The sequence below is a fragment of the Pocillopora verrucosa genome, chromosome 12, assembly GCF_036669915.1.
Source record: "Pocillopora verrucosa isolate sample1 chromosome 12, ASM3666991v2, whole genome shotgun sequence".
Taxonomy (NCBI): domain Eukaryota; kingdom Metazoa; phylum Cnidaria; class Anthozoa; order Scleractinia; family Pocilloporidae; genus Pocillopora; species Pocillopora verrucosa.
In genome coordinates this window covers 7,231,299-7,257,090 of record NC_089323.1, presented here as the reverse complement: position 1 = coordinate 7,257,090, position 25,792 = coordinate 7,231,299, and the positions used below count along the sequence as shown (strand labels likewise).

General features: G+C 38.1%; 3 protein-coding genes across 4 annotated transcripts; 1 reads left to right on the top strand and 2 right to left on the bottom strand.

The window, feature by feature from the left end:
• Positions 1–146: 146 nt before the first annotated feature.
• LOC131790104 (radial spoke head 1 homolog) lies at positions 147–2,592 on the bottom strand. The gene is made up of 3 exons (XM_059107285.2): positions 1,828–2,592; positions 1,228–1,445; positions 147–494 (listed from the first exon to the last, which is right to left on the bottom strand). The coding sequence occupies exons 1-3, from the start codon at positions 2,028–2,030 to the stop codon at positions 235–237; spliced, it is 681 nt and encodes a 226-aa protein (XP_058963268.1). The 5' UTR covers positions 2,031–2,592; the 3' UTR covers positions 147–234.
• A 601-nt stretch (positions 2,593–3,193) lies between these two features.
• LOC131790097 (methyltransferase-like protein 27) lies at positions 3,194–7,958 on the bottom strand. The gene is made up of 4 exons (XM_059107277.2): positions 7,819–7,958; positions 6,030–6,142; positions 5,371–5,749; positions 3,194–3,857 (listed from the first exon to the last, which is right to left on the bottom strand). The coding sequence occupies exons 2-4, from the start codon at positions 6,129–6,131 to the stop codon at positions 3,661–3,663; spliced, it is 678 nt and encodes a 225-aa protein (XP_058963260.1). The 5' UTR covers positions 6,132–6,142; positions 7,819–7,958; the 3' UTR covers positions 3,194–3,660.
• A 981-nt stretch (positions 7,959–8,939) lies between these two features.
• LOC131790103 (kelch-like protein 12) lies at positions 8,940–19,051 on the top strand. 2 transcript variants are annotated; one of them, XM_059107284.2, is made up of 8 exons: positions 8,940–9,065; positions 10,845–11,228; positions 12,533–12,750; positions 13,120–13,269; positions 13,768–13,989; positions 15,226–15,412; positions 16,276–16,533; positions 17,085–19,051. In XM_059107284.2, exons 2-8 carry the CDS (start codon positions 10,868–10,870, stop codon positions 17,396–17,398), a joined length of 1,710 nt encoding a protein of 569 aa, XP_058963267.2. In that variant the 5' UTR covers positions 8,940–9,065; positions 10,845–10,867; the 3' UTR covers positions 17,399–19,051. The 2 variants fall into 2 exon arrangements, with proteins under 2 accessions (XP_058963267.2, XP_058963266.2); XM_059107283.2 differs by lacking the exon at positions 8,940–9,065 and adding an exon at positions 9,649–9,920.
• The last annotated feature ends 6,741 nt before the right edge of the window (positions 19,052–25,792 follow it).

Sequence of the window (25,792 nt, the reverse complement as noted above, 5' to 3'; positions counted from 1 at the left end):
AGCTTCATACCTTCCCCGTAGGCGGTGCAGACTTGGGCAAATACGTTTGATATACCAGGGTGAAGGGGAAAGACAAGAGAACCTGATTAATAAACAATTTTTAATTTTTAATATTTGGTTTCCTCAAAAAAAGGAAAGGCGTTCGAAATAGTGCATTTGCTTAGAGTTGAATCAACAGACATTGTCAGAAAATACCGGTCAAGACTTTTACATGATATATCGTGAATGAACTTATTAGTCCAAAGGCTTATCGAGTCTCGACCCTGCCTTGTACAAAGAAAGGCAATTCCAGTGTGGGACGTGGAAAACTTCTCTGGAGGCATCGGTATATCGAACCATTCGCTTGGTTACATATTCACCTTCCTGCTCGCAGCCCGCATCAAAATGAAACTTTCCAGTCCCAACTGGTTCCTCACCGGAAAATGTCCCATGATATGTGAAGCTTGAGGTTATAAGTTTTCCATGGTCTTTAGATATGCCATCGCTCCAGTTACCTGGAAAACAATCAACAGCGTAAATGTCTTGTTTCTACTGTGACTACTTCATCAAAAGTTACAGTGTTTTTATTCGCTAACGGTTGGTTGTGAAACGCGCAATGTTCTATAAAACAGATGTATCCTTTGAAGGAAAATAGAAAGATACTGTTCCATGCGTACTGCAGTTAAACATGATCTTTGGTGAATTAATTCTCTTTCTGAATGATATCTGATGTGAATTTAATGATACCATCCTGTTTTACATTTTCATGTCGTTGCAGCACTTGTGACCCATTTCCTTGTTGGTTAAAAAGTGCTTCGCCTTTTTTTTTTTTTTTGCGCTTGAACGGTGCCTTAGTACTTCAGCCTTCTTAGAATTTCAAACTATGTATTGGGTTGCCAGCAATTTACTGTGAACACCATGAAAATTTATAGCATTTTTTTTTTTTGCCTTTAAACTCAGGAAGCCAATCAAGCCAATCTGTGCGGAGGTATGGGACTGAGCATCACTCCAATAGTTTCACGCGGCGCGCTGACATGATTTTCCCTTAGACTCGCGCAATATATTTCACCGACAAGGAAGAACTGCTTGCAGTCTAGTGTTTAGCTTGTGGTTCGAAGATTTACTCGTGTATAATAAATGACGATTTATTAAAAATCAATTTGCACACAACGGACCCGCTTGAATTAAATCAAAGTATTTACGACTTTCTGTTTTCAAAAGAGTAGTTGCGATTCACGCTATAATTACCCCGGTATCTAATTCCTTTATCCTTGTAGATATACTCTCCCTGTCCATGTTTGCGGCCATCTTTCCACATCCCTTCATATACGTCTCCGTTTGCATAAGTATACTTGCCATAACCGTTCCTTAGACCCTCGGCCCAGGTTCCCTCGTAAATTGACCCGTCAGGATACCAGAATTTTCCTTGACCACACTTTTGGCCGTTACTGTATTCTCCTTCGTATCTGTTGAGAGGAATTTATTTGGTATAAGGACTATTCGGGGATGTTTTGGCCTCACAGGTTTATTCTTAATGTGTTTTAGCCCGCTCGCACGCTCGCGTGATTGTTCATACTGGTTCTTTGGTTATGCTTTCAGTTCTTATCGTCTCGATGTCCTCCAAAGTAATAAATTTAGTAATACAAATTATGTTCTTGGGCATTATAATGTCTTGGAGTCCTCCTTAGAGTCAATTCTCCCTCGCCTAACGGATCGGGCTAAAATGACTCTGAGTCGGTCCCAAAACATATTTATGCACGCGAACATAGACTTTTCTCTAAATAGCTATCGTGCCAAGAGAAGGAAAACCACCAATTTCGCGTCAGCAGATGAATAACAATAAGTTACCTTGCTTTACTCTTGAGGAATGTATATTTTCCATTACCATTTCTTTTGCCATTCTTATAATCTCCCTCGTACTCGTCTCCATTCGGCAGCAGAGCACGACCAAACCCATGCCGTTCGTCCTTCTCATTTCGTTCTCCTTCATACTCTCCCAAAAACAGCGATATTTCTGGCGACTGACCGCTTTCAAGACTATCGAGCGACATTTTTTTCGGCTTAACTGTTCGATTTGTTTTTCTTCTTTCCTTCTACGTTTCACAAGGGAAAAGGTAGCAGTAAAGTATTCCTTTATGTCAAGAATACTTTAAGAGTGTCGGTTGTTTTCAATTGTTACCTCAGTAATTATTTCAGAATTTGCATTCTGTCGGTCGCGCGTGCAAAAATTAGAGAACGTGATTAACGTCTTCTCAATTTCATTGGCGGGGTTACGGAACAGAGCGATTTCAAACTTTGCAATGACTAAATGGGGTGCTTTCAGGCTGTCAGAACCAAGTTGTGTCACCCGAGTTACAAACAAACATACAAGCCAGTAAATCACTGTGTTTTAAAAACGCGTAACTTTTTCGGTAAAGCTCAAAACAGAGTGATAAATCAACAGGATACCCAGACTTGAATAAGCTTTGTGTTTGAAAAGTCTCGAATTTTCAATTTCCCTATTTTTGTGTCTATTTACAGATTTTTAGGGACGTTTCAAATTTTCTTTCGCTCATTTTGCGAGACAGCGGTCGTTTCTTATGTTTTCCTTTGAAATTTCGCGCGGGAAATTGACGCGCACCCGGCTAGAAATGATACCCTCGCACATGCCTGACGTTTGACGGCTTGTGCTGGGTTACAGAGCCTCGAGGCCCTGCAGCTGCAAAAGAAAACCTTGAGATCATTAGCAAAGAGGAAAATACAACAATTATTATATATTCTGTAAGATTTGAGAAGGTTCTGTTAATTTCAAATTGCAAGTCAAGCAGTTCTTCCTTATCAAGAGAAAATAATTTGCTTTGGCACTGATTTAGTCCTTTGCAAAGAGTCGCGATTCACAGAAATTACGCCACTTCCAAAACTTCTCGATAGAGACGATAAAATCAAAGTTTATGATGAAAAATACACTCCTAAAGACGTAAAAAACCTTAACTATAAAATGCATTTGCAATTTATGAACTTTGAAAAATAGTAAACAGCTACCAATTAACTTGTTAGCTCAGTTGGTAGAGTACTGCAGCGAATCTGCAGAAGTCATGGGTTCAAATCCCGTGCAGGCCTGAACTTTTTTTTTCAGGCTATATCTTCACTTCTCTTTTTAGAAGTAGTGTTCATTGATGCGAAGATCACTTTCATATTCATTTGATTGGACTATTTAAAGAATTGGACAGCTTTCTCAATAATGGACATTTATTTTGAGTTTAACGCTAACTAATTTGAAATTCAATTTTTTAAATTGTGGCTACGCGCCACATCTAGGGAAATTGCTTTACTGTGCAGGTTTAAGAAAGTACTTTTCAAAGGAGCCATATTTGATTGTAAAAAAAAAAAAAACCCTACCTACCCTCCTCCCCTACTTACCACAAATAGCTTCTATCAATTGTTGTGGTTCTTTTGGAGACGATGATTGCAATTCGAGTCTGATTATGTACCGCAATTACAGTTGAAATTCCAATCACTTCACATTTGTTTCATTTATCATCACACAGAAAAACTGTCCTATAAATCAAATTTTCTTTTCATTGGACCAAAGCAGAGGATCAGAAATAATGTTTCAATAGAGAAAGAGAAGTCGGCTAAAATGAAGCAGCTGTGGTGCAGCCTTTAATTTTGAGAAAAGTTACTGTGATACGAGCTAGTTGGTCAATTTTTAAGCACTTTGTAAGTGATCAAATAACAATTTCTATAGCGTTCCTCATGGGGGTTCGAATACAGCTCACGCAGCTCCCTGTTTACAAGGCTCCATTTTCCTAACTTCTCCAACTCCTCAAACTTCGTACTATAACCAAGTTCCTTTGGGTCAAAAGAATCTGCTCGAATAGAGAAAATAAACAATCCACCTAAAATTAAAATGAAACAAAATACTCATATTAGTGTTAAGGAGAGTTTTGTTGACCCTTTACACCCTGGCACATCAGTTTGAATATTCTCCATTTCCTAAGGTGCTGACAAGGAGAATTTGTTTAACAATCAAGAGCTTCTTTATTTGGTGATCATTTCCTTTATTCTCATGACCTTCAAGTCTGATTCAGGGGTGATATTGTAAGGAGAAATTAGATGCTAGTCCTTCTTAGGGGTGAAAGTACTTGGGCAGAAATACATGTGAAACAGATCAATATTATTAAGTGTAAAAGCTAAAAGCCCAATACCAGTATGTCCTAGTAACTGCAAAAAACCCCTTCTCTCTGTTTAAGAGCCCCCCTCTCCTTCCCCATCTTTAAAAAGCACTCCAAAAGGTTAAAGTTCCTCAAGTGCCTAATTGAAAGTTAAGGAAAAAAATGACAATCGCAGTTTTATTTCCTTGGTGTTCAGTTGCACAATTCCAATTTATATCTATCAGCACATCATTTGGATTATTTCAGCCAGGTTTTCACTGGCAAAAGCACAGGAGTTATAAATGCAAATAATACAAAAATCGATGAAAGCACAAGCAAGGGTGGGAGCAAGGGATTTTTAATTCCAAAAGTAGAGCTTTTTGAATACGTTGTTAACAATCTAATGTCATAGCACCTTTCACAGCTCAATGTTAATCAATTTCCAAGAGCTGCTATGTTTATGGTTGTGCTAATTTACATCTGTACTTGTGCCACTATTAAAAAACAGGCTTGACTGTGGGATGTGGGAGATTTGCTAGCTAATGGTTGGTGTGTTGGACTCCAGTCACAGAGGTCGTGGTTCAAGGCTGGCCTGGTCAATGCATTGTGTTCTAGGGTCAAACACTTTCACAGAGCCCCTCTCCACCCATAAGTGTATATGGGTGTTGGCAAATTGTCATTGTCAGTTTGCATATTCTCCATACTGTTCTATTTTTCATTTCCTGGGGTGTTGACAAGGAGAATTTGTTTAACAATCAAGGGCTTCTCTGGCTGGTGATCATTTTCTCTTTTCTCACAACCTTCATGTGCAATTCAGGGGTGATATTGTAAGGAGAAATTAGATGCTACTCACTCTTAGAGGTTAAAGGGTTAAAATACTGGGGGTACCCTTGTGGTGGATTGGCATCCCATCCAGGGGGGTGGTATACTTCTAGTCACCTCATGCTATGGAAACTGGGATAAACTCTGGCTGGATGGACCACTTGGCTTAACCATAAACTTTACCCTCCTATCTTAAACCTTTAACTCCCAATATCGTATTGTGAATTCTTCCTGCTGGCTGCAACACATTTCTTTGCAAGTTAGTTACAAGAATTTGGTGTTAGATCAAGATAACAACAGCTACCTGATAATTTTGAGGATTCTCATCACTTGTTTGCTGAATAATGTATGGATGTTTTAGGGAGAAGTCACATGCTAATCTCTACTGGGAGTTTAAGGGTTAACTGTGGGATACATTCAAGTGCCCTATATTTACCTGGTCTTACATGACGTATACACTCATCCAGTGCCACAGGCTTAGCTTGACCATAAACGATGGTGCCTGCACACAATGTCACATCATATTCAGCAGTCTGTATCTGGTCTATGCGAACATCACTCAAAGGTGCACAGATAAGTCGCTTGTAAATGTTCTTCTTTTCAGCAATATCTAACATTTTTGGTGAAATATCCAAAGCATCAACATTTGTATAGCCTTGTTTAACCAGCATCTCACCAATGATGCCTGTACCAGCTCCAGCATCAAGGATCTTTAAGTTTTTGTCTGCACCAGGAAAGATCTCTTCAGACTGCATGGCTCTGTTGAAAGCTTCCATACATAAGACATGGCCCTTATACCCATGTTCATCTGTATCCTATTAAACAGTGAAACAAATGGCTGATTATAAAATACTGCAAAACAAAATTCTTACAAAACAATTTTGAGCTCTATACTGTATGTTACAGACCAAGCAAGAAGCATACAGGCCATAAATCCAAGCTGAAAAAAGTGAGGTTCTGCGATAAATATTTTCTAATTCAAAGAGTGGGGAGGAAATTGTGAAATACTTCCTGTTAAATTGACAAGTCATAGTGCAAGTACTGACTTAGCCAACAGTTCAGACTTACAGTCTGCTGATTAATAACCCTACTAACCTTTTCATAAGTTGCAGCCCAAGCATCATAAGTTTCTTTTGCATCTTCTTCAGTTGATGATGGAGTAAGCTCCAAAATAGCTTTGTTTACAACACTTGTCATGATCAGGTGACCTATCAAAAAAGGTGTAGAGCAAAATACAAGGTTTACATTACTAATTACAGTGAATTCTTTTCCACTTCCTAAACCCTTCCACTCCTAAGATATCATGAGTAATTCTCCTTAACATCTACCAAGCAATTCTTATGATATTAGTTTGAGAATTAGGTATTGGATCAACAAATAATCCTCTCATTGATATTTTATTTATTCTCATCACTTGTCTACTTGATATTCTGTTGATATTGTATGGAGAAATTCTGTGTTGGTCATTCATGGGAGTTTAAGGGTTAGGACAAAGTAGGAGAAGTATGGGACTCACATGAATGCATACTAAGACAGACAGCAAAAGATAAAAAGCAATAAAGGGAAAGTCTAAAGCTCCAATTTCTGCAACTTAGCTCAAGCCTCCTTCTCTTGGCTGAGAGGAAATAGAAAAGACTGCTACATGTATGAGGGCCAATGGCTGATGGTTCTTAAGACTGATTCTAAACCACATATTAACGTGACTGTAAGAAGCCTTTGGGACAAAGGGCTTCTAAGAGTGCAAATGAGGTATGTCATTCACTAACAAGCTAAGCAATTGAGCAACTGATTTTAGATTGCTAAGTGATCTCTAAATCTTTAACCCCTACCAGTAACAATAGAATCTCATTTCTTCTTGCAAATTACCCCTGAATCACATATCAAGATTACAGGAATAGAGGAAATGTTCACCAAATAAAGGAGCTTTAGATTGTTAAACAAATTCTCCTTCTCAGCAACTTAGGAAATGTATGGAGAACAGTACAGAGAATATGCACACTGATGTTGGGGTGTGAAGGGTAAAGTGCACAGCTAGCATGAGTTTAGCATCACTGTACTTTTACTAGTGATAGGAAAAGCAACTAAAAGTACAACTATACACAACACTCGGCTGATATTAAGTTGCCTGTACTAAGTGAGCATGCTGGCTCGATCGCAAGTATTATGCAAGACTGTCTGTGTACTGAGTTCCTATGTATGTAATTTACAAGCATGCACATCACCCAATTAAGAGTGATGTTTCCCAATAAAACTTCTACTGAGGAATTCTCAACAGCAGCATCAACAGCAGTAAAACGACAAAAAATATGTAGCCTGTTTCACACATAAATAGGAGATTTGTTAAACTAAGTGAAAATTTAAAAGCCACAAGGAAGTAGCAGAGAGGTCAACATATCTGCTGTTATTTTATTTCGGATCACATCTCAACCTGCACTCTCTAAGTTTGTAAATTGGCCTCCATTTCGTCTCAGTTTTTCTCATAAACTGAAAGTGACTCTAATGGTGCATAAATTACCATGCTACTAATTGGAGACTAATCAGGTGATTGCACAAATTGCAAATTCATACTGAGCAAGGACATGAAAAAATGATGATTGAGTTCTTTACGACGAAATTTAAATTTCTAAACAGAGTTTAGTTTCAAATTAATACTAGTTTTCAAATTAAAACTGGGAGGGATGAAAACCATGTTTTTTATTTTTCTAGTAACCCAAAGTGAAACAAAAAAATAAAAATAAACAGAAAACCAGATAGAGTTCTCTCTTTCCTTCGTTTCGCAAGGATAATCACGATTTGAACAAGAAAATTCGGTGACACTGTGTAGATTTTCTAGCATTATGCATCATCCATTGACTTATAACATGAAAATTAATTATAAATTTACCTCAGATGTTCTCCGTAAGATCAATTCCACAATGCTATAAAAGAACACGGCTTAAAAGCCCAATAAGCTGCAAATCCAGGTCGGGATATTCCTATTGCCCAATTCTTCATGATTCGTTCCCCCGGGGGTCAGCACTGCGGTCAGTGTAGAAAATCACGTGTCTATGGTGTCTATTTGGTTTCAATGGACCTTTTTAGCTTCATACGTCATAGATTGGTCAAGAGGTCCAAGGAGGCAAACAACAGTCACCGCAGTCATAACAAATTAAACTGCGAAGTGGTAAGAATGGCCTGAGACTTCTAACTACCGGGCATTTAGTCTATTCGAGACCGAATCTGGCAGTCTGAATTTCTAAGTGTCGACAACCGAGCGATATTATTGAATTTGTCCACGAAAAAAAATAAATTTTTGGAGTCGCTCGACAATTTTAAATAAACATCTGACATTCTTAAGAAATTACGAGGAACCTTCCAATGGAAATTCTGTAAAAATTTCTGACTGCCGGGCATATTTAGTCTATTTGAGACCGTACCCGGCAACTGGGCATTTAGCCACAGCTTTGTTTTTGTGGTTAACCAGAGGCTATTTAAAAAAGAAATAGTGTTTCGTCTCTGTCACGATAACTAGGCATGGCTACACAGCTCAGGAAAATTTAGGGAAAATGGATCACTCAGAAGACCTGAAAAAAAAGTCTGGAAATTTAATTTTGAGTCGGGGAAAAGTTATATCTTTGGGAAAAAGTCCGGCAAAAGTGAAATATCAAATAAATATAAAGTTTTTTATCCTGTCTTGGCCGTTTTCATGATGAAAGATGTTCACACTTTCATTTTTGATGTTGCTTATGTACATTGCTTGTGAGAACAGTTGACAGATTGCTGACCACCGTATCTTTTCCGTTGGTAATGCAAGTTGGAGATGGTTTTTGAATGAAATCCTACATTTTCCTTTTCTTCAGTGCATTTCATGGAAATGAAAGATATCGGATTGGTAAAAAAATGCTTATGTTAGGTTTTCAAGAAAATGAAATCTTTTTCCACGTTGCCTCGAGGAATTATTAATTCATGTACACTGTACGTGCCTTCCTGAAAGTTTTAATTTATGGGTGGAACTAGTGGCTGTGAGGGGGAGGGTCGAAGTCATTTGCAGGATTCGCTCGTGAAATTGTTTATTTAATCGGTCAAACAAATTCACGTTTATCAGGGAAAGTTACGGAAATTAAAAAACCTATGACTGTAGCAACTATTATGGTAGGGATTGTTTTTGTTTGAACCCGTATACCTTTCTGTTTCTTTCCGTAGATCTCCTTTAACCTGTAAAGGAAGCCGAGCGTAAACTGAGCGTTATACATAAGGTTTATAAATTTCCGATCCTTAGGATCGCTTAGTAGTTCCTCATCGACATATAATAGCTTGGATTATATAGGTTGTTTCAATTTCTTGATAAGTCATTTCTTGAACGCGATCGGTTTATTTTGGCTCAGAAGACTTAGAAATAGCGTGACGTCGACAGCTGGTCACGGTTATCAACTAACTAAATGAATGGCAGTCATTAATTTGCTTGAAAGTTTCTCACCTTATACATTTGTTGCAATCTATAAAGATCGTGCTCTTTAAAGTTTGTTTTTCCAGCTCGAGTTGTTTATTATCTCAATTACAAACTTCATTCTTTTGTCGCCGATTTCCATTTTATCATAGACTTTAGAGTGCTATTTATCTGTGAATGTGGAAATTTCGGCAAGAGACGTCGCCTGAGGCACGTACTTGAGCGACCATTTTTAATTCTCGTTTACCCATCAGCTTAGACATCCCAGCCTCTATTTCACTGATAAAGGAAATCGGGAAATATTTCCGGCTATTTTCTATAATTTCGAAGGCTCTATGCCATGAGTCTACAACTCACTATATGACTGCTACACCACCTACTTATTTACATATTGTGTAAAGCCGCTGAGAAACTGCAAATGTGACGTGGGGATGGTAAACATTCGATGTTAGTGTTGCGTATCTATACCTTCCACTTATCTTTAATTATTGTATAACAACAAGGCAGTTATTTTACTCATTTAACCTCGTGAATTATTGTGGAAGAGGAAAGCTGAAAAGGTATTGTTAAGGTTTGGTTTGTTGGAGATAAGATTCCAGAGATCCGAACGTTAAGCTCAGGATCTGATCGAGTTCATCGATGAATAGAAAAAATATACGCGTATATTCGGTATACATGCGCAACTGATGTGTCTTTGTTGTTCAATATTATAAGTTCATTTGTGTCACTGTAACATTGTTGTGTAAAAGAAGGAATTTTGGGTCTGAAAAAAGCAACGAGCTGACATCTGAAAATTTACATATTTATTGAAAACAGCTAAGTTAGCCCGTACATACTAATGAGATATGCAGATGCGTATAATTATCCTTATGCGCATATTTGCGCCATTTAGATGTGAATACATGTCTGAAAGTTACATTTATACGCACTTTCTTTCAAATTTATGTGCATTTTTGTAGTATTTTGGTTGACGTATTTCTAATCATGAGCGGTACTGAGTGATCTTCTGTATGTAACATTTCATATTTCAAACTTTCTGTAACTACTCAGGTCAACTAGATTGAGAAAAATCAGTCTGCAGGCACTGATAAAACCCAATTGAATTCCAGCCTATGGTTTCTCTCTTTAACCTTTTAGTTGTATTTCCCAAAAGTGACTACCATGTAACTTCTTCTTTATGATAACCATGCGACACACAGTAAGCAGGTAATGAGAATATTAAAACTTATCAGAAAAACATTTTTATCTTGATCTAACCAGTAGGTGATGGCAACATACCTCTCATTTACAAGAAAATGTTTAGCAACTCCATGGGGGGGGGAGAATTAATCCATGTAACAATCAGATCTTGGGAGTTAAAGTTGAAGAGCTAAGGAGGTGCTCACTTTTGAGAAGTTACATTTACAGACACTAATGAATCACTACCTTCACCATTTGTTTTACTGTTTTGTCATTTCATGTTTGATGTTTTTGGTGATCAACAGCTATTGAAGGCAGCATAACGGTGATGGCTGATTTAGCAGAAGATCATGAAAACCAGTTAAAATATTTAAGATGTGGACACTCAGATCACCTGTTGAAGTCTATCAACAGACTACGGAAGGAAAGGAAGCTGTGTGATATCACTTTAAAAGTTGGAGAAAAAGAGTTTTTCGCCCACCGTGTAATCCTGAGTGCTTGTAGTGATTATTTCTGTGCCATGTTTACTGGCAACATGGAGGAAAGTCACAAGTCTGTGGTTGAACTTCATGGTCTAGACTCAGACACTATGGAATTTATTCTGGACTTTGTATATACTGAGACAATTCAAGTCAGCGTTGAGAATGTACAAGCCCTGCTTCCTGCTGCATGTCTTCTACAGTTGACAGGTTTGTTTAACAGTTGTTTAACCCTTTCATTCCCAGCAGTGACCAAGACATACTTTCTCCTTACCAGATCAATACAATATGAAGCAGAAAAGTGATAAGAATTCCCAGATTTAACAAAAAATTCCCTGTTCATGAACATGTTTCTTGGAATGAAAATTGTGGCAAGGATTCTGTATTCTTTCTTTTTAGAAGTTGGATTTTTTGATGGTATTTTTCATTGTTTGTTAGCTCTGCTAAGTTAAATGTATCTGTTATAGTATCATTATCTGGTTCGTTTAAGAATATATGAAAGTCACATATTTGAACTGCGGATAAAGACGTGAATGAAAGTAATCCTCGCAGTAATGTGCACTACTTAGGCAGTAGTGAAAATAAGGCCTGAAAAAAATTCAGGCCTGTACGGGATTTGAACGCATGACCTCTCACTGGTATCGCAGAGGTCATGGGTTCAAATCCCATACAGGCCTGATTTTTTTTTCATGCCTCATTTTTCATTACTGCCTAAGTAGTGCACATTACTGCGAGGATCACTTTCATTTACATTATCTGGTTCATAGAGAAAGTTATGAAAAATTAGAAACTTTCCTGATGGCTCAGCTACTTAGTCTCTACGTGCTTAACTCTTTACGCCCTAACAGCAGTAAACATATTCTCCATACTGTTCTCAATACATTTCCTAAGGGGCTGACAAGGAGAATTTGTTTAACAATCTAGCGTTTCTATCATTACTGATCATTTCCTTTTTTGTTGTGACCTTTATGTGTGATTTGGGGGTGATATTGTAAGGAGAAATTAGGTGTTTGTCACTCTTAGGGGTTAAAGGGTTAATGCTACGTGTAATTCTTCCAACACAAGTAGAGACCAAAATATTCTGGTGCAATCTAAAAACTGTATAAGGTAGGCAAGTGATCCATATTTAACACAATATCAGTTTGCCAGTTCTCCTTACTGTCCTGTACACATTCCATTGGGTCCTAACAAGGAGAATTTGTGCAACAATCAAGAGTGTCTTGAGTTTGCAATCATTTCCTTTATTCTCATGACCTCCATGTTTGATTCAGGGATGATACTGTTGGAAGAAATTAGATGCCCATCAATCTTAGGGATTAAGATGTTATAGACATAGAGATAGAGATATCAGTGACTGTCAGATTGATAGATTAGGCCATGCACTTAAGAGCAGATTAGAGGATTTTTGTCATCCTATCAAACCCCCCTCCTCTTCCCCCTCCTTCTGAATATGTGCAACTATTTATGTCAAATTGGATGGGTGCTAATGGAATTAAATTCACTTTCTTTTACAGGTGTGCAAAAAGCTTGTTGTGATTTTCTAGAAGAGCAGTTGGATCCCTCTAATTGTTTAGGTATCAAGGCATTTGCAGAGACCCATGGATGTGAAGAGCTAAGAAAAGCTGCTGAAAAATACATCCTGAAACACTTTGTTGAGCTTGTGGATAGTGAGGAGTTCTTGCAACTTGACAATGAGGATCTGGTGTCACTCATTAAATGTGACAATTTAACTGTAAGTTATTTGTATTGTTAGTACTAACTGGACTCTGTGTGACTCAAACCCCTGCCAGCTTAATCCTATGAATCAACTAGAAAAAATCGTCAATTTTTCAAGATTTTGGTCATATATTTACTACAATTTTACCATTTATTTATTAATACTATACATTGTTAAAAGATCAAGCCTTCCTCCAAGCTTGAAACAATTTCCAGACTGAGAGTTTTGCCAAGAACTCTCTTACTTTTACCATGATTATTGTAAAAATGTTCAACTTGGCAAATTAACACAATCTGTGCATTTTAAGCTTTTCGGTAGAGGTGTATGACATGTACCAGATATGTACTTCAATTTGAACCTTGTTTATTGATGTAAAATTGACAGGTGCCATCTGAGGAGGCAGTTTTTGAGGCACTCATTTCCTGGATCAAACAAAATGAAGTGAAGAGGAAGGCAATGTTGCCTAAAATGTTGAAGTTTGTTCGTTTACCTCTTCTCACTCCACGATACTTGACAGATGTTGTTGATGGCGAGGCAAGTACTTTTACTAAATGTGTCATGATCATTTTTTATTCTAAGTTGTCATTTAAATCAGTCTATAGCAGAAACCATTAGTTGTCAGACTATTTTGCGCTAGCTACCTTGAAAATTGTGATGAAAGACAGAAAATTAGTATTTTTTAACTGATTCTAACATCAATGGCTGGCTTAAAAAAAGTTATTCATCACAAATATATCCCAGAATGCTAAAGTTCATGTCTCAGAGAGTTGCAAATTTCAAATTTTTCAGGGGCAGGGGAACATGCCCACTAACCCTTCCCTAGAAGGGCATGTTGCTTTATAGGACACTATGCCTCCTATACAAGTATAATTCAATTCAGCAGCCTCAGTACTCAGTTCGGATCAAACATCTAGTTTATTTTCTAATGACAACTCAATAGCCGTCTTTATTCTTTTTATGATTATTATTAATATTAGTTAATATTCAATATTGTCATTAACTGCAGTATTATGTCCATGGTTGACTTTACAGCAATTGATAAGACAAAACCTTGACTGTAGAGATTTGGTAGATGAAGCTAAAAAATACCACTTGAGGCCTGAGTGTCGTCAAGCAATGCAGAATGACAGAACCAAGTCACGTATTGGCCTGTCAGAAGTGATGTATGTACTGGGAGGCTTTGGAAACTTGCAGTCTCCTGTTGATGTTGTTGAGAAGTATGATCCTGCAGCAAATCAGTGGTCCATTGTTCAGGTAAACTTCAGCAGGTTACTCATAGTGAATCACATCAAAACATTATAAAAGAAATTTCAAACATGCAAAAATTGTTTTTGTTTTAGCTGCATATAAGAGACATGGCCTGTATGCCAATGCATGGGAAACATTCACATCCTGTTCTGGAGGGTAGCTTTACAAACACTTGTGCCAAGGATACATTTAAGTAACCTTTTACATCCTAAAAATTGATACAGTCAAACCTGTATTTAGCTGCACTGCATTAAGCGGTCACCCTGCATCAACCCTTTAACTCCCACATCAAAATTGTAACTCTCCTTACTGTCAACCATACAATTTTTATGTTAGTTCAGAGAATATAATATTGGATCAACTAATCATCCCCAAATGTACATTTTTCTTTATTCTCTTCACATATCTGGTTGATATTGTATTGAAATTGCAAGGAGAAATTCTGTTTTGGTCGTTCATGTGAGTTAAAGGGTTTAGCAGTTGGTTTCCAAATTCCTGACATTGTTACCCCTTAATTAAAATAATTTTGACCTCTATTAAGCATTCATGGTTACCCTTTACTGAGTCCTGCCTGCCTTTTTGTATTGTCCTTCACCTTTGTTGAACAGTCACTTTAAGTGGAAACCACTAAAATACAGCTAAGAATAATCTTTCAAGTAAAATTAAACCATGTTTGTCTCCCACAATTAATGTTAGCAGTATTTATGAGTGAGTTTTTGTACATTAAGTGTCAGTAAGGGTGTATAATGGCAATTTTTATCGGTTTTGAAAATACCCCTCTTCTGTGGAACATGTGCATGTATGTAGCAGTCAATCTGTATTCAGCCATTCCTGGTGGGTGACCGCTTAACCCTTAAACTCCCAAGATCTGATTGTCAATTCTCCCCTCTAGCTGCTACACATTTCCTTGTAAATCAGTTGAGAGAATTTAGTGTTAGATCAAGACAAAAACTTCTATCTGATAAGTTGGAGTTTTCTCAATACCTGTTGGTGGAATAATGTATGGATATTATAGGGAGAAGTTCTATGTTAATCACTTCTTGGAATTAGAAGGTTAATACAGGTTCGACTGTTTTCATATTCTCCACACTGTGCCCTTTTTCTCTACATGTTTGCATGAAGTAGAACAAGCAGCACATAAAAAAGGGACTTAATGAATTAACTTAACAGCATATAACATTTCTAATCTCACAAAAATACTTGTCATCGTTACTTGCTGACCGTAGCATTTATGTCTTCCAGCCAATGAGACGAAAAAGACGGTATTTAAGTGCTGTTGCCCTGAATGGAAGGCTATATGCTATTGGTGGCTACGATGCCTCAAGTCGTCTCAATACTGTTGAGTGCTTTGATTCATCGACATCCCAGTGGTCCGCCATGACTCCTATGTTACAGAGACGAGGTTTAGCAGGAGCGACAACTTTAGGAGGTTAGCAGATTTGTGACAGGATGCTTTGGTATCACAAAGAAATATGGCAGCCTAAAACTATCAACCCTTTATGCCTTAAGAGAGATAAGCATCTAATTTCTCCTAACGGTATCACCCCTGAATAAAACATTAAGGTCATGAGAATAAAGGAAATGATCGCAAACTCGAGGGGCGCTTGATTATTAGACAAATTCTCCTTGTAAATGTATAGAGAACAGTATGATGAACTTGCAAACTGATGAGGGTGGAAAGACTTAGGGCAGACCAGGGTTTTGTTTTAGGTCCTGGTGGGTGTCAATTTGTTCTGTTCTTTGGAAAGACACTTCAGCATCACAGTGCTTCTCTCAACCTGGAGTAAAAGTGTGTATCAGTGAGCTGTTAGGAGTGATTAAATTGGGTTCATCGTATTTATAAAATGAGGAGGCTGTACTACGGTAACACAGCGGTCGCACGTTGGGCATGCGCGGGGGGATCGATTCAGGCCGGCTGCGCGTTTCAAAGAAAAGGATAACGAATAACTACTGTGTCGTTTATTAAACGAAAGAACATTTAATTGTGTATAGAAATCTGTACGCCAGATTTAAAATTGGAATTTTCTTCTCTGTATTCTGACTCGGAGATATCGTAACTAACTTACCAACATCGTTTTCTCGGTTTAGTTACGGAACCTCGTTTTTTTTCCGCTCGGATTTATGCCGCAAGCGGGAGGAGCGTGGGTCATAAATTTGAGCGGAAAAAACTGGGCATGGGTCCGTAACTTACAATACGGCCCTTGCACTTGGTTGGTAAGAGATATGTATTAGTTGTAGATAGGTTTATACTGTAGTGTTAGCTGGAGACAACCTTTTTGCTTTGAATTTCAGGAAAGATTTTTGTGGCTGGGGGATTTGATGGCACAACAAGACATACTAGTGTTGAATGCTATGAGCCAACGATAGACAGATGGACTTTGGTGAGTGAGATGCAAGCGCCCAGAGAGGGTGCTGGACTGGCTAATCTTGACGGTGTGCTATACTGTGTAGGTGGTTATGATGGAAACAGCATTTTAAACAGCATCGAAAGGTTTGATCCCAGAACAGGACAATGGACCGGCTTGTCTCCAATGAGTACCAGAAGATCAGGTATGGCTGAAATGTGTTACCCTTTACATCTGAACATCAGTGTGCATATTCTCCATACTGTTCTACAGTGCATTTCTTTAACATGCTGACAAGTGGGATTGTAATTTGTAATGTTTATCTTTTCAGTTAGTGCAAAGGTAAGAAGCTTCTGGTCGTGTGAAAAATGAATCGCGTGAAAATTTTTTTGTTTTCCTGTCTCCAAGCTCTCGAGGAAACGAGGATCGAGGATCGAGTATCGAGGATCGAGTATCGAGGATCGAGGGACTTTTAAATTACCCAGTACGGTACTGAACGGAATTGTGGGAGAAGGATTTTGGTTGTGTCACTATAAAATTTACCTGATCCTCCCATCAGGCTGTCAGATTTTCTCATGATCTCCCCCGACCTGGCAAATAATTGGCAGTCAATTACTATGGTCCCGTCTTTATACTCAGACGATGACCGATCCCCCTTCCGTTCCCCCCTGAAAACCATGTGATCCCCCCAAAATCATCCAGCCCCCCCCCCCTCCCCTGGCGATAATAAATAATGACTGGTTCCTTCTTAATTAGGTGCTGGGATAGTAGTCCTTGATGGGCAGCTGTATGCTGTCGGTGGCTATGATGGCAGCCAACATTTATCATCTGTCGAATGTTACAGTCCTTGTAATGATCAGTGGATGAACGTTGCAAATATGAAGTCCAACCGGTGCTATGTGGGGACAGCGGTTATCTGTGGGAAACTGTTTGCTGTAGGTGGCTATGATGGTGTGTCTCTTTTGGACTCGTGCGAGAGCTATGACCCTTCCATCCAGGAGTGGACGTTAATGACGTCCATGGCTACCAGTCGCTGTGATATGGGTGTAGCAGTTCTCCTTGGGCAATAGATGGATCCTTAATGGCTACAACTTGTTGTGATATGGGTGTGGCAGTTCTCTTTGCACAATGGGTCATCCGTGGCCACAAGTCGCTGTGAGATGGGTATAGCAGTTCTCCTTGGACAAGGGGTCTTCAATGGCTACAAGTTGCTGTGATATGGGTGTGACAGTTATCCTTGGACAATAGGTTATCCATAGCCACAAGTCGCTGTGAGATGGGTGTATGAGTTCTCCCTGTTCAATAGATCTCCAACGGCTACAAGTTGCTGTGATATGGGTGTGGCAGTTCTCTTTAGACGATTGGGCCTTCGATGGATACAAGTCGTTGTGAGATGGGTGTAGCAGTTCTCCTGAGACAGCAGGTCTTCGATGGCTACAAGTCGCTGTGATATGGGTGTGGTAGTTCTCCTTGGACAATAAGTCTTCGATGGGTACAAGTCGCTGTGATATGAGTGTGGTAGTTCTCCTTGGACAATAAGTCTTCGATGGGTACAAGTCGCTGTGATATGAGTGTGGTAGTTCTCCTTGGACAATAAGTCTTCGATGGGTAGAAGTCGCTGTGATAAGGGTGTGGCAGTTCTCTTTGGACAATAAGTCTTCGATGGGTACAAGTCGCTGTGATATGAGTGTGGCAGTTCTCTTTGGACAATAAGTCTTCAATGGGTACAAGTCGCTGTGATATGTGTGTGGTAGTTCTCTTTGGACAATAAGCCTTCGATGGGTACAAGTCGCCGTGATATGGGCGTGGTAGTTCTTTTTGGACAATAAGTCTTCGATGGGTACAAGTCGCTGTGATATGGGTGTAGCAGTTCTCCTTTGACAATAGGTCAAATTGTTAAAATTGGAATTTTTGTTAAGGAGACATCGACTGCTTAGCATTCTGGAACAGACAATCGTAAATGAAATAATGCTGTCTTTCAAAAAATGCAAACAGCTGTAAGGAAAAAAGGCAAAAGGCCCCATACACCGCAGGAGTGAATAAGCTAGATCTAATTTTCCTCAGGACAGCGCTAAACCCTTACCGCTAACGTTACTGTTGATTAGAAAGAGGCGTTGGAAATCAATTCAAATTAAATCCAGTCCGTCTTTTTGAGCATGACATTATTTTTGGATCTAGTAAAATCATTATAGTTTAAAGCACTTTTCAACTGAGTTTCGAAAATAAGCCGGGATTTCTTAGTTATTTCTTTAATTCGCTCTGTTATTGGTCAAAGAAACTCGCGCTAGTCTCTCAACAGACGCAAAACTTGAACCAATCACGACTTGAGTTCTCTTTGGCTCTTTAGGGTACTTTTCTTACTTCTGGTCGATGATTGGCTGTTGTGATAACTTTGGTTTTTTACGACTTGAGTTCTCATTGGCTCTTTAGGGTACTTTTCTTACTTCTGATCGATGATTGGCTGTTGTGATAACTTTGGGTTTTATGACACTCAATCGAAAAGCGGTCTAAGGTAGTTTATTTGGTAATTCACTCCTGGTTGGCGTTTGTTGAGTGGCTGTTTGTTTTTTGTCCTCTACTTTTTTGCTGTTTTTCATTGCGATCGTAATCATAATTATGTTTCATTTACCATTGACTTGTAAATATTTATTCATTAATAATTACTGATAAGCCATGTAACATGAATCTCAGGAGGTTTTAATCAATAAAAAAAGAGCCGTTGATTTTGAACGATTTTAAGATCTATGATCGGAGCGAAGCAACGTCACCGTGGGCTACGCTACCTCGTCACAGGGAGTAAAATCGATCAAAAACATCTTTTAAGAAATGGGGAAAGAAAAATTGCTGAAACAGGTAGAACTTAACCTTTAATCATTTTTCACATTATATTTTGCAAAGAAAATTTCAGATCTGCGATACGTAATGTAACTGATTGGAATCCTTCTTAAGGGGAATTACAGGGAACCCCCTGGCAAATTTTATGACGTCATACCTCGGGCCGTCCAATGAGTGTTTTTCGGCGAATTATTTCCTCTGACTAAGGGCCTAGGCTTGAAACGTCAGCGTTAGTGGTCAATTTAGCAACTCAGTTGATATGTTTTTAGGATAGTTATATTGATGGAGCGCAGTTCTAATTTCCTCAAAAAAAAAAGCCTGTCTATGCAGTTCTTTTTAAACAGTTTTTTGACGACTTTCAGTTCATATAGAAAGAAACATGTTCTTTTTCTTGTGTGATGGCATATCAGCGAAGCCCTCTTTGGACGAAAATGGATGAAAACACTCCTGAAATTTCAATTGAAACCACTGGTGTTTTGAATTACATTTAACGGGTTCAGTTTCGTCTCAGGTTTTGGTGCTTAAGAGGACCCAATTCCAGTTGCTATGCTGGAAAGCAGAGAACCACTTCAGCGGTAACTTGGACGTAAAGAATGAAAACACAAGGTTTTTTCCTATCCGATTGAAGGGATGTTGATAATCTCGGATGTCATGGTGAATTAACGTTTGACGTCATTTTCGTCAATAATTTGCATCAGTAGCTACGTTCACTCTAATCCTAAGCTTCATATCAACCATCCATCCTACTTGTAGCAATGGAGAGTTCGCGCTCGAACGCAAAGAGTTATCAAGACACATCACTGAATGGGTTGACCGCGTTAGGAAAGGATGAAAAATCGAAAGAGGTGCAAATGAACCCTGAAGGGATGAATGGTGTATCGGAAGGCATTCGTTTGACTGAGGAAATGCTGGAATATTATCACCAAAAAGGCAAAGAAATGCACTCTCATAAGAAGAAATATGAAGAGGCTGCTTTTTGGGTGTATGGCACCACTCCCGATGATGTTGATTCGCAGAAGTTCCGTGAAAAGATGAAAGGTTTGCACAGGGAGAAAAAAACAGCCTGATTCTTGACGTGAGGCGTTTCGCGGGGAGGTTCGACACATTAACAACACGTTAAAGTTATGGTGAGCTACACAAAAAGTACATAAACACACACAAAATCGTTCTTCACGATGAAAGTCTCTATTCGATGGACTTTCCTCCATCACATTCCACCAAGGTGTAATGGTTTGTGGCCTACGCGAGAGCCTCGTCGATTAAAGTCGAGATTTATTTGGACATGAAAGGTTCGCGTTTAACTATTTGTATCACTTTTAAGGAAAAACATGTTTTTTGCGCTCCTTCACTCACAAAGCACACTTAAAACATCTTACATTCTATCACCTACCATGAAAATAACGTCCAAGCCCAATCTGAGCATGCCCAATCACTGCGTCACATAAAACACTAGGCAATTTTTCACATGCTAGAATCATATTCCACCAATCAAATTCCTTTTTGCCACATTAGACTTTCCTCCATCACGTGTCATTTCCTTGTAAACAAGGTATCCTAATTCTAGCATTGTCCAACCCCATTGAAAAAAATTCAAACGGAGCTAAATGCGAGTGATATGAATTTTCCACTCAATTCTTCCGCGTTTTGACTTTTTCTACGAATAATATTTGATTTTAGCTAGCTTGGACTTAACCCAAGCGCGTGTTAATTCCTTGCAAACAACCTGCATTTTATCGCTTATTCCACACACAGAGGTTAAAGTCCACTTCAAAGTGGCCAAAGCGCGCTGCTTTTTGAAGAGTTGATTAGCTTGATTGTGACGTCAAACCGTCCAACTTTTCATTACCCGCGTGTTTCGAGTGTTTACCTGTAATCTACTTGAAACTACGGATATGTGGTCTTGTGGCTCATGTCAAGTGCTACCAACGTCGAGAGAGTGTATTAGCTTTCAAAAACGAGCAGATTTGGAAAACAAGACGGAGGATGTAAATAAATAGAAGAATGATCGTCGGCGATAACGAGAAAGTGGTGTCTTTCCGCTAAAATTAAATGTTGGAAATTATACATATAATAGATTGGTTGAATCAAACGAACTAGATTTGTATTTATCTCAGTGTACTTTGTCTCTATGGTTATTTTGCTGCTGGCAAAATGCAAGGGTTTCGTGTATTCTAGAGGAGGAGGAGTTCCCAGCCGTGTGCTTAAATCGAACGTTTACAAATTTTACTTTTAGTCCCCATGCACCTTATCAACAGCAGATCTGGTTTATTGATGGAAAGTTTGGGAGAGTAAAATGGGTTCGATTCCATCCTGCGTGATTACAGCTTTTGGAAAAGAGTTTGGTGAAGCAGATGGGAATTATAGGTAGGGATTATCTTCGGCTTCGACTGATAACCCTTACCAAGACCTTGATTATTCTGGATATCACAAAAACCTTTTCCAATAGCTGTCTTATTATATATCGCACGAAAAAAAAAATGGTCACGACAGTAAGTGGAACTGATAATTTATATCTAAACATGTAAAAATTTTTACAAATCATGATCTGCAAGCAACGCAAAGCGCGCGAACTTGACATGATTTCCATTAGGAATCATACACAGCGGTCATACATAACATGACCTGACCCATGGCCTTGAGTGCCCATGACATGATAATTGCATAATCTGCAGCTCCGTGACGTCCCAGGCGCTGATTTCGAAAATTCACTGTACGCTATCAGCCAATTAGAAAAGAGATAGTGAGTTGACTGTAGAGTGATAATAATACAAAATATATAAATGCCCTGAGATGTATATTTGTCTCGTTTCGATTGTGGTCTACCCTTGATTTACCTCACGGGGAAATTCAGTTATCTCTCGATTGCTATCGGCTTGGCGTAAGGCGTCGTGGAAACCTTTATTTAAAAAAAAAAATCCATAAAGAAAACAAGGACATAAACGTCGTCAATAAATATCTTTATCTATTTCCTCTCCTTTCCGCACGTGCTTTGGTATTTGATATGGCTGGCGTTCTGTCCTGGAAACTACCGATAAATGTCATTATAGTTTCAATGGGCTGGCGTTTCATCCTCGAAATTACAAATAAATGTTAACTTATATATAGTTTCAACTGCTCTCGTAGTGGGAAAAAAATAAAGTATCGTGAGACGGCCTTAATATTTAAAAGCCTTAAATGCGACAGAAGATCTGAAGTAAAATCTAAATTTTCCGCGACATTTCATTTAATCCTCTACTCTTTTCTTCTCGTTCGTTTTGGTCGTTATTATAATAAGTATTAAAAATAATTAATTATATATTATTATTATTATTATATATTATTATAATATAATTTATATAATATATAATATAATATAATTATATAATATAATATAATATAATTTATTAATAATAATTATTATAATATAATTTATTATAATATTATTATATATATTAATATAAATATAATAAGTATTAAAAATAAGTTGCTGTCGTTTTGTTTTGGTTGTTTCGGTGGTTTCGCTTGTTTCGTTTCGGTCGTTTCGTTTTGCCATCTTGGATTTTAATATATGCCTTTGTATCTTCCGTCTTGTTTTTCAAATCTGCTTGTCTTTTACAGCTAATGCAGGTGGTCTCTCGGTGTGGTAGCACTTGGCATAATGGCATCAATCAATGACGGTAAATATATGAAAATCATATTTTTTTTATATATTTATTGTCATTGAGTCATCACTTCACGGGTTTATTACGAAGCAACATAATGACTGGCTCCCTTTTGGCTTGTTAGCTCAATCGGTAGAGCGCTGCACCGGTATCGCAGAGGTCATGGGTTTAAATCCCGCCGGTACAGGCCTGAAATTTTTTCAGGCCTTATTTTACCACTTCTTAAGTTTGTGTTCATTACTGAGAAGACTGCTTTCATTCACATATATCAGAGGATATTCCATAGGCATATTTCTGTTTCACATACTAATTAGAAATGGTGCAACGCAATTATTGCCAATGATCTAGGAAATTTTACTTTCCAGTGAATACTGCCACCGAATAACCACCGACCTTGGATAAACGCCGCATCGAAAACGCTAATTTCTGATCAACGTCACGGCATTGTCGCAAATTTTATTTTTTCGGTTGCGCAACCTCGTTAGAGGTAAATGAAACATCCGCAATCGTTCAACAAAAAATGCAGAAAGTTACTGATTTACCTTTTTTTCTTTTCTCTTATGTTTCTTTTCGTACTAGAAATCGGAGTCACATTTTCCAATGAAGTAGAGTTAGAATCCTTCCTCGGCTTGTCAGAGTAAAGCGAATGCAAATATCATGACGTCATCATGTGTTGCGCAACTTCATTACAAATAAAGAAAAACTTTAACGAATATTACAATAGAGGAATTACAGAAGCATGCCGATAATTTCATGGATACACAGTCTGATTAAGATAAAACGATATCATTTCCCCCTTTCAATTTACTATTTATTTTATTTTGTTTTTTCTTAGGTTCGGGGAGGAGGACTGACCTAAAAACGCAAAAAAGGGGAAGATTTCACAACAACACTCCATTATCGGGCCATTATGAAACATCCTTGAGGAGGGGGTACTATGGAAAACTTGTAATCATCGTGATTACTTGTCTTGAGGCCGCTAAAAGAGTCTTGAACGACCATTTTAACTTTCCCAGTACTGATGATCAAATTCCAACACTCTCTTTGTACTCGTTTTAACATGTTTCCTTGAAAAAAATAATTTATCAACCCTATTACTCCCATGAATGACCGAGACAGAATTTCTCCTAACTATATCGATAGAAAATCAAGCAGACAAGTGATGAGAATAAAGAAATATATCAACGAATAAGGAGATTTTTACAAACTCCATTCTCCAAACTCACATTGTAAGAATGATATGGAAAATAGTAGATGAGAATAAGATGAATGATGAAAGGGGCGGTAAAGAACTTCTGTTTAAAAAGATAGGAAGTAAAAATGGTCGGAGCGACAATGAGATAGCCGGTATCTTTAAAGCTTCGGAGCGGTGTTAAAATTTGCGCTTTCGGGGATTTTAACGAAAACGGAAGGCAGTGATAAGAACTTACCGCAGCACATAACTGACAGTTGCGATTGTGCAATATCTCCTTCACATTATTGCGTAACACTAGCGGTGCCTCTTTGGAGGAGAATGTGTTAAAAAAACAATAAACGAGTTACTCTAACAAAACCGGTGATTGAAAGGCGTTCATTTAAGTAGCTATGCCAGAGGGACAAATGAACTGAAGTTAATTTCCTGTCTGGCGACTAATGCTTAGTAAAAGCTTTGAAAGCTTTGGTAGACTCTATCTGAGACTTGACACTTATTCTTGAAAGTAACTCCTGCATAGCCCAGGTGACCTCCGTTGCGGCTTCCTAGTATAGCTACCTTCTCCATCTACAGCGATGGAAAACTCGCCCTCGAAGAATGATCAAGACACATCACTGAATGAGTCGACCGTACCAGGGGAGAACAAAAAATCAACAGAGGTGCGGGTGAACCCCGAAGAGGTAACTGGTAGATCGGCAGGTCTTCGTCTGACTAAAGAAATGCTGGAATATTACGATCAAAAAGACAAGGAAATGCAGTCTTATAAGAAGAAATACGAAGAGGCTGCTTATCGGGTGTATGGCACTATTCCCCGTGGTGTTGATCTACAGAAGTTCCAAGAAAAAATGAAAGATTTAAAAGGAGAAAAATGACCTGATGTTTTACGTGAGGAGTTTCGCCGGTAAGTTAAGCAACACAAATTCAATAAAGGGTAACCCGAGATATAAAAACTGAACATTGATTAACAGACCTAGCAAAAGAATCGTTCATCTCGATGAAAATCTCTAACCTAATAGCGATTGTTTTAATCTGGTAGAAGAACTAGGTTGGAAGATACTGAAAAATGAACGGTCTTCCTTTTCCTATTTCTTATTTCTGGAGATTAATCGACTACGGAGATCAAATTTATCCTCTATCATGTTATTAAAAACGTTTGTTGTAACTTCGAATGAGGCAACTTCCTAAGCTGGATCGCTGCATTTCAGTGCTAAGTGCTAGCCATTTATACCAGCCACTCGATTTGTAATAATGTTTACTACATTTTCCTAATTTGAATTCTTCCAATATGTGAATGGATTGTGATGCTATTCGAACGACGTTCCGAAAAGGAAGAGTTAAAAATCAATTTTTTTCTTTTTTTTGTTTTCTTTTTTTGATGCTATCTTTTTGTTATCATTATTTTTTGAGGTCTTATTCATTTTAATTAATCGACTAAGGGGGGCAAATATATCCTCTATGATTTTAATACCTGCCATAAGGCTAACTACATTTCAAATCGAATAAGAAAATTGCCCGTTTTAAGTCGCTGTGTTTCCGAATTTAATGCTGAATGCTGTAAATTTACATTAGCCACTTAATATTATGATTGTGTGTTCCATATTTTCTCATCTGAGTACGCTACTTTGCTAAGGATAGCGTCAGAATTAACGAATGAACGCTGGGACTGATTTGACTGACTTGTGAAAAATAACTCGCTGAAGAGAAATACACTGAATTAATGATTATGGAATGTTTTCTATTAAGCAGATATGATACAGAATGATATAAAACAAAAATCAAAACAAAACAAAAAACAA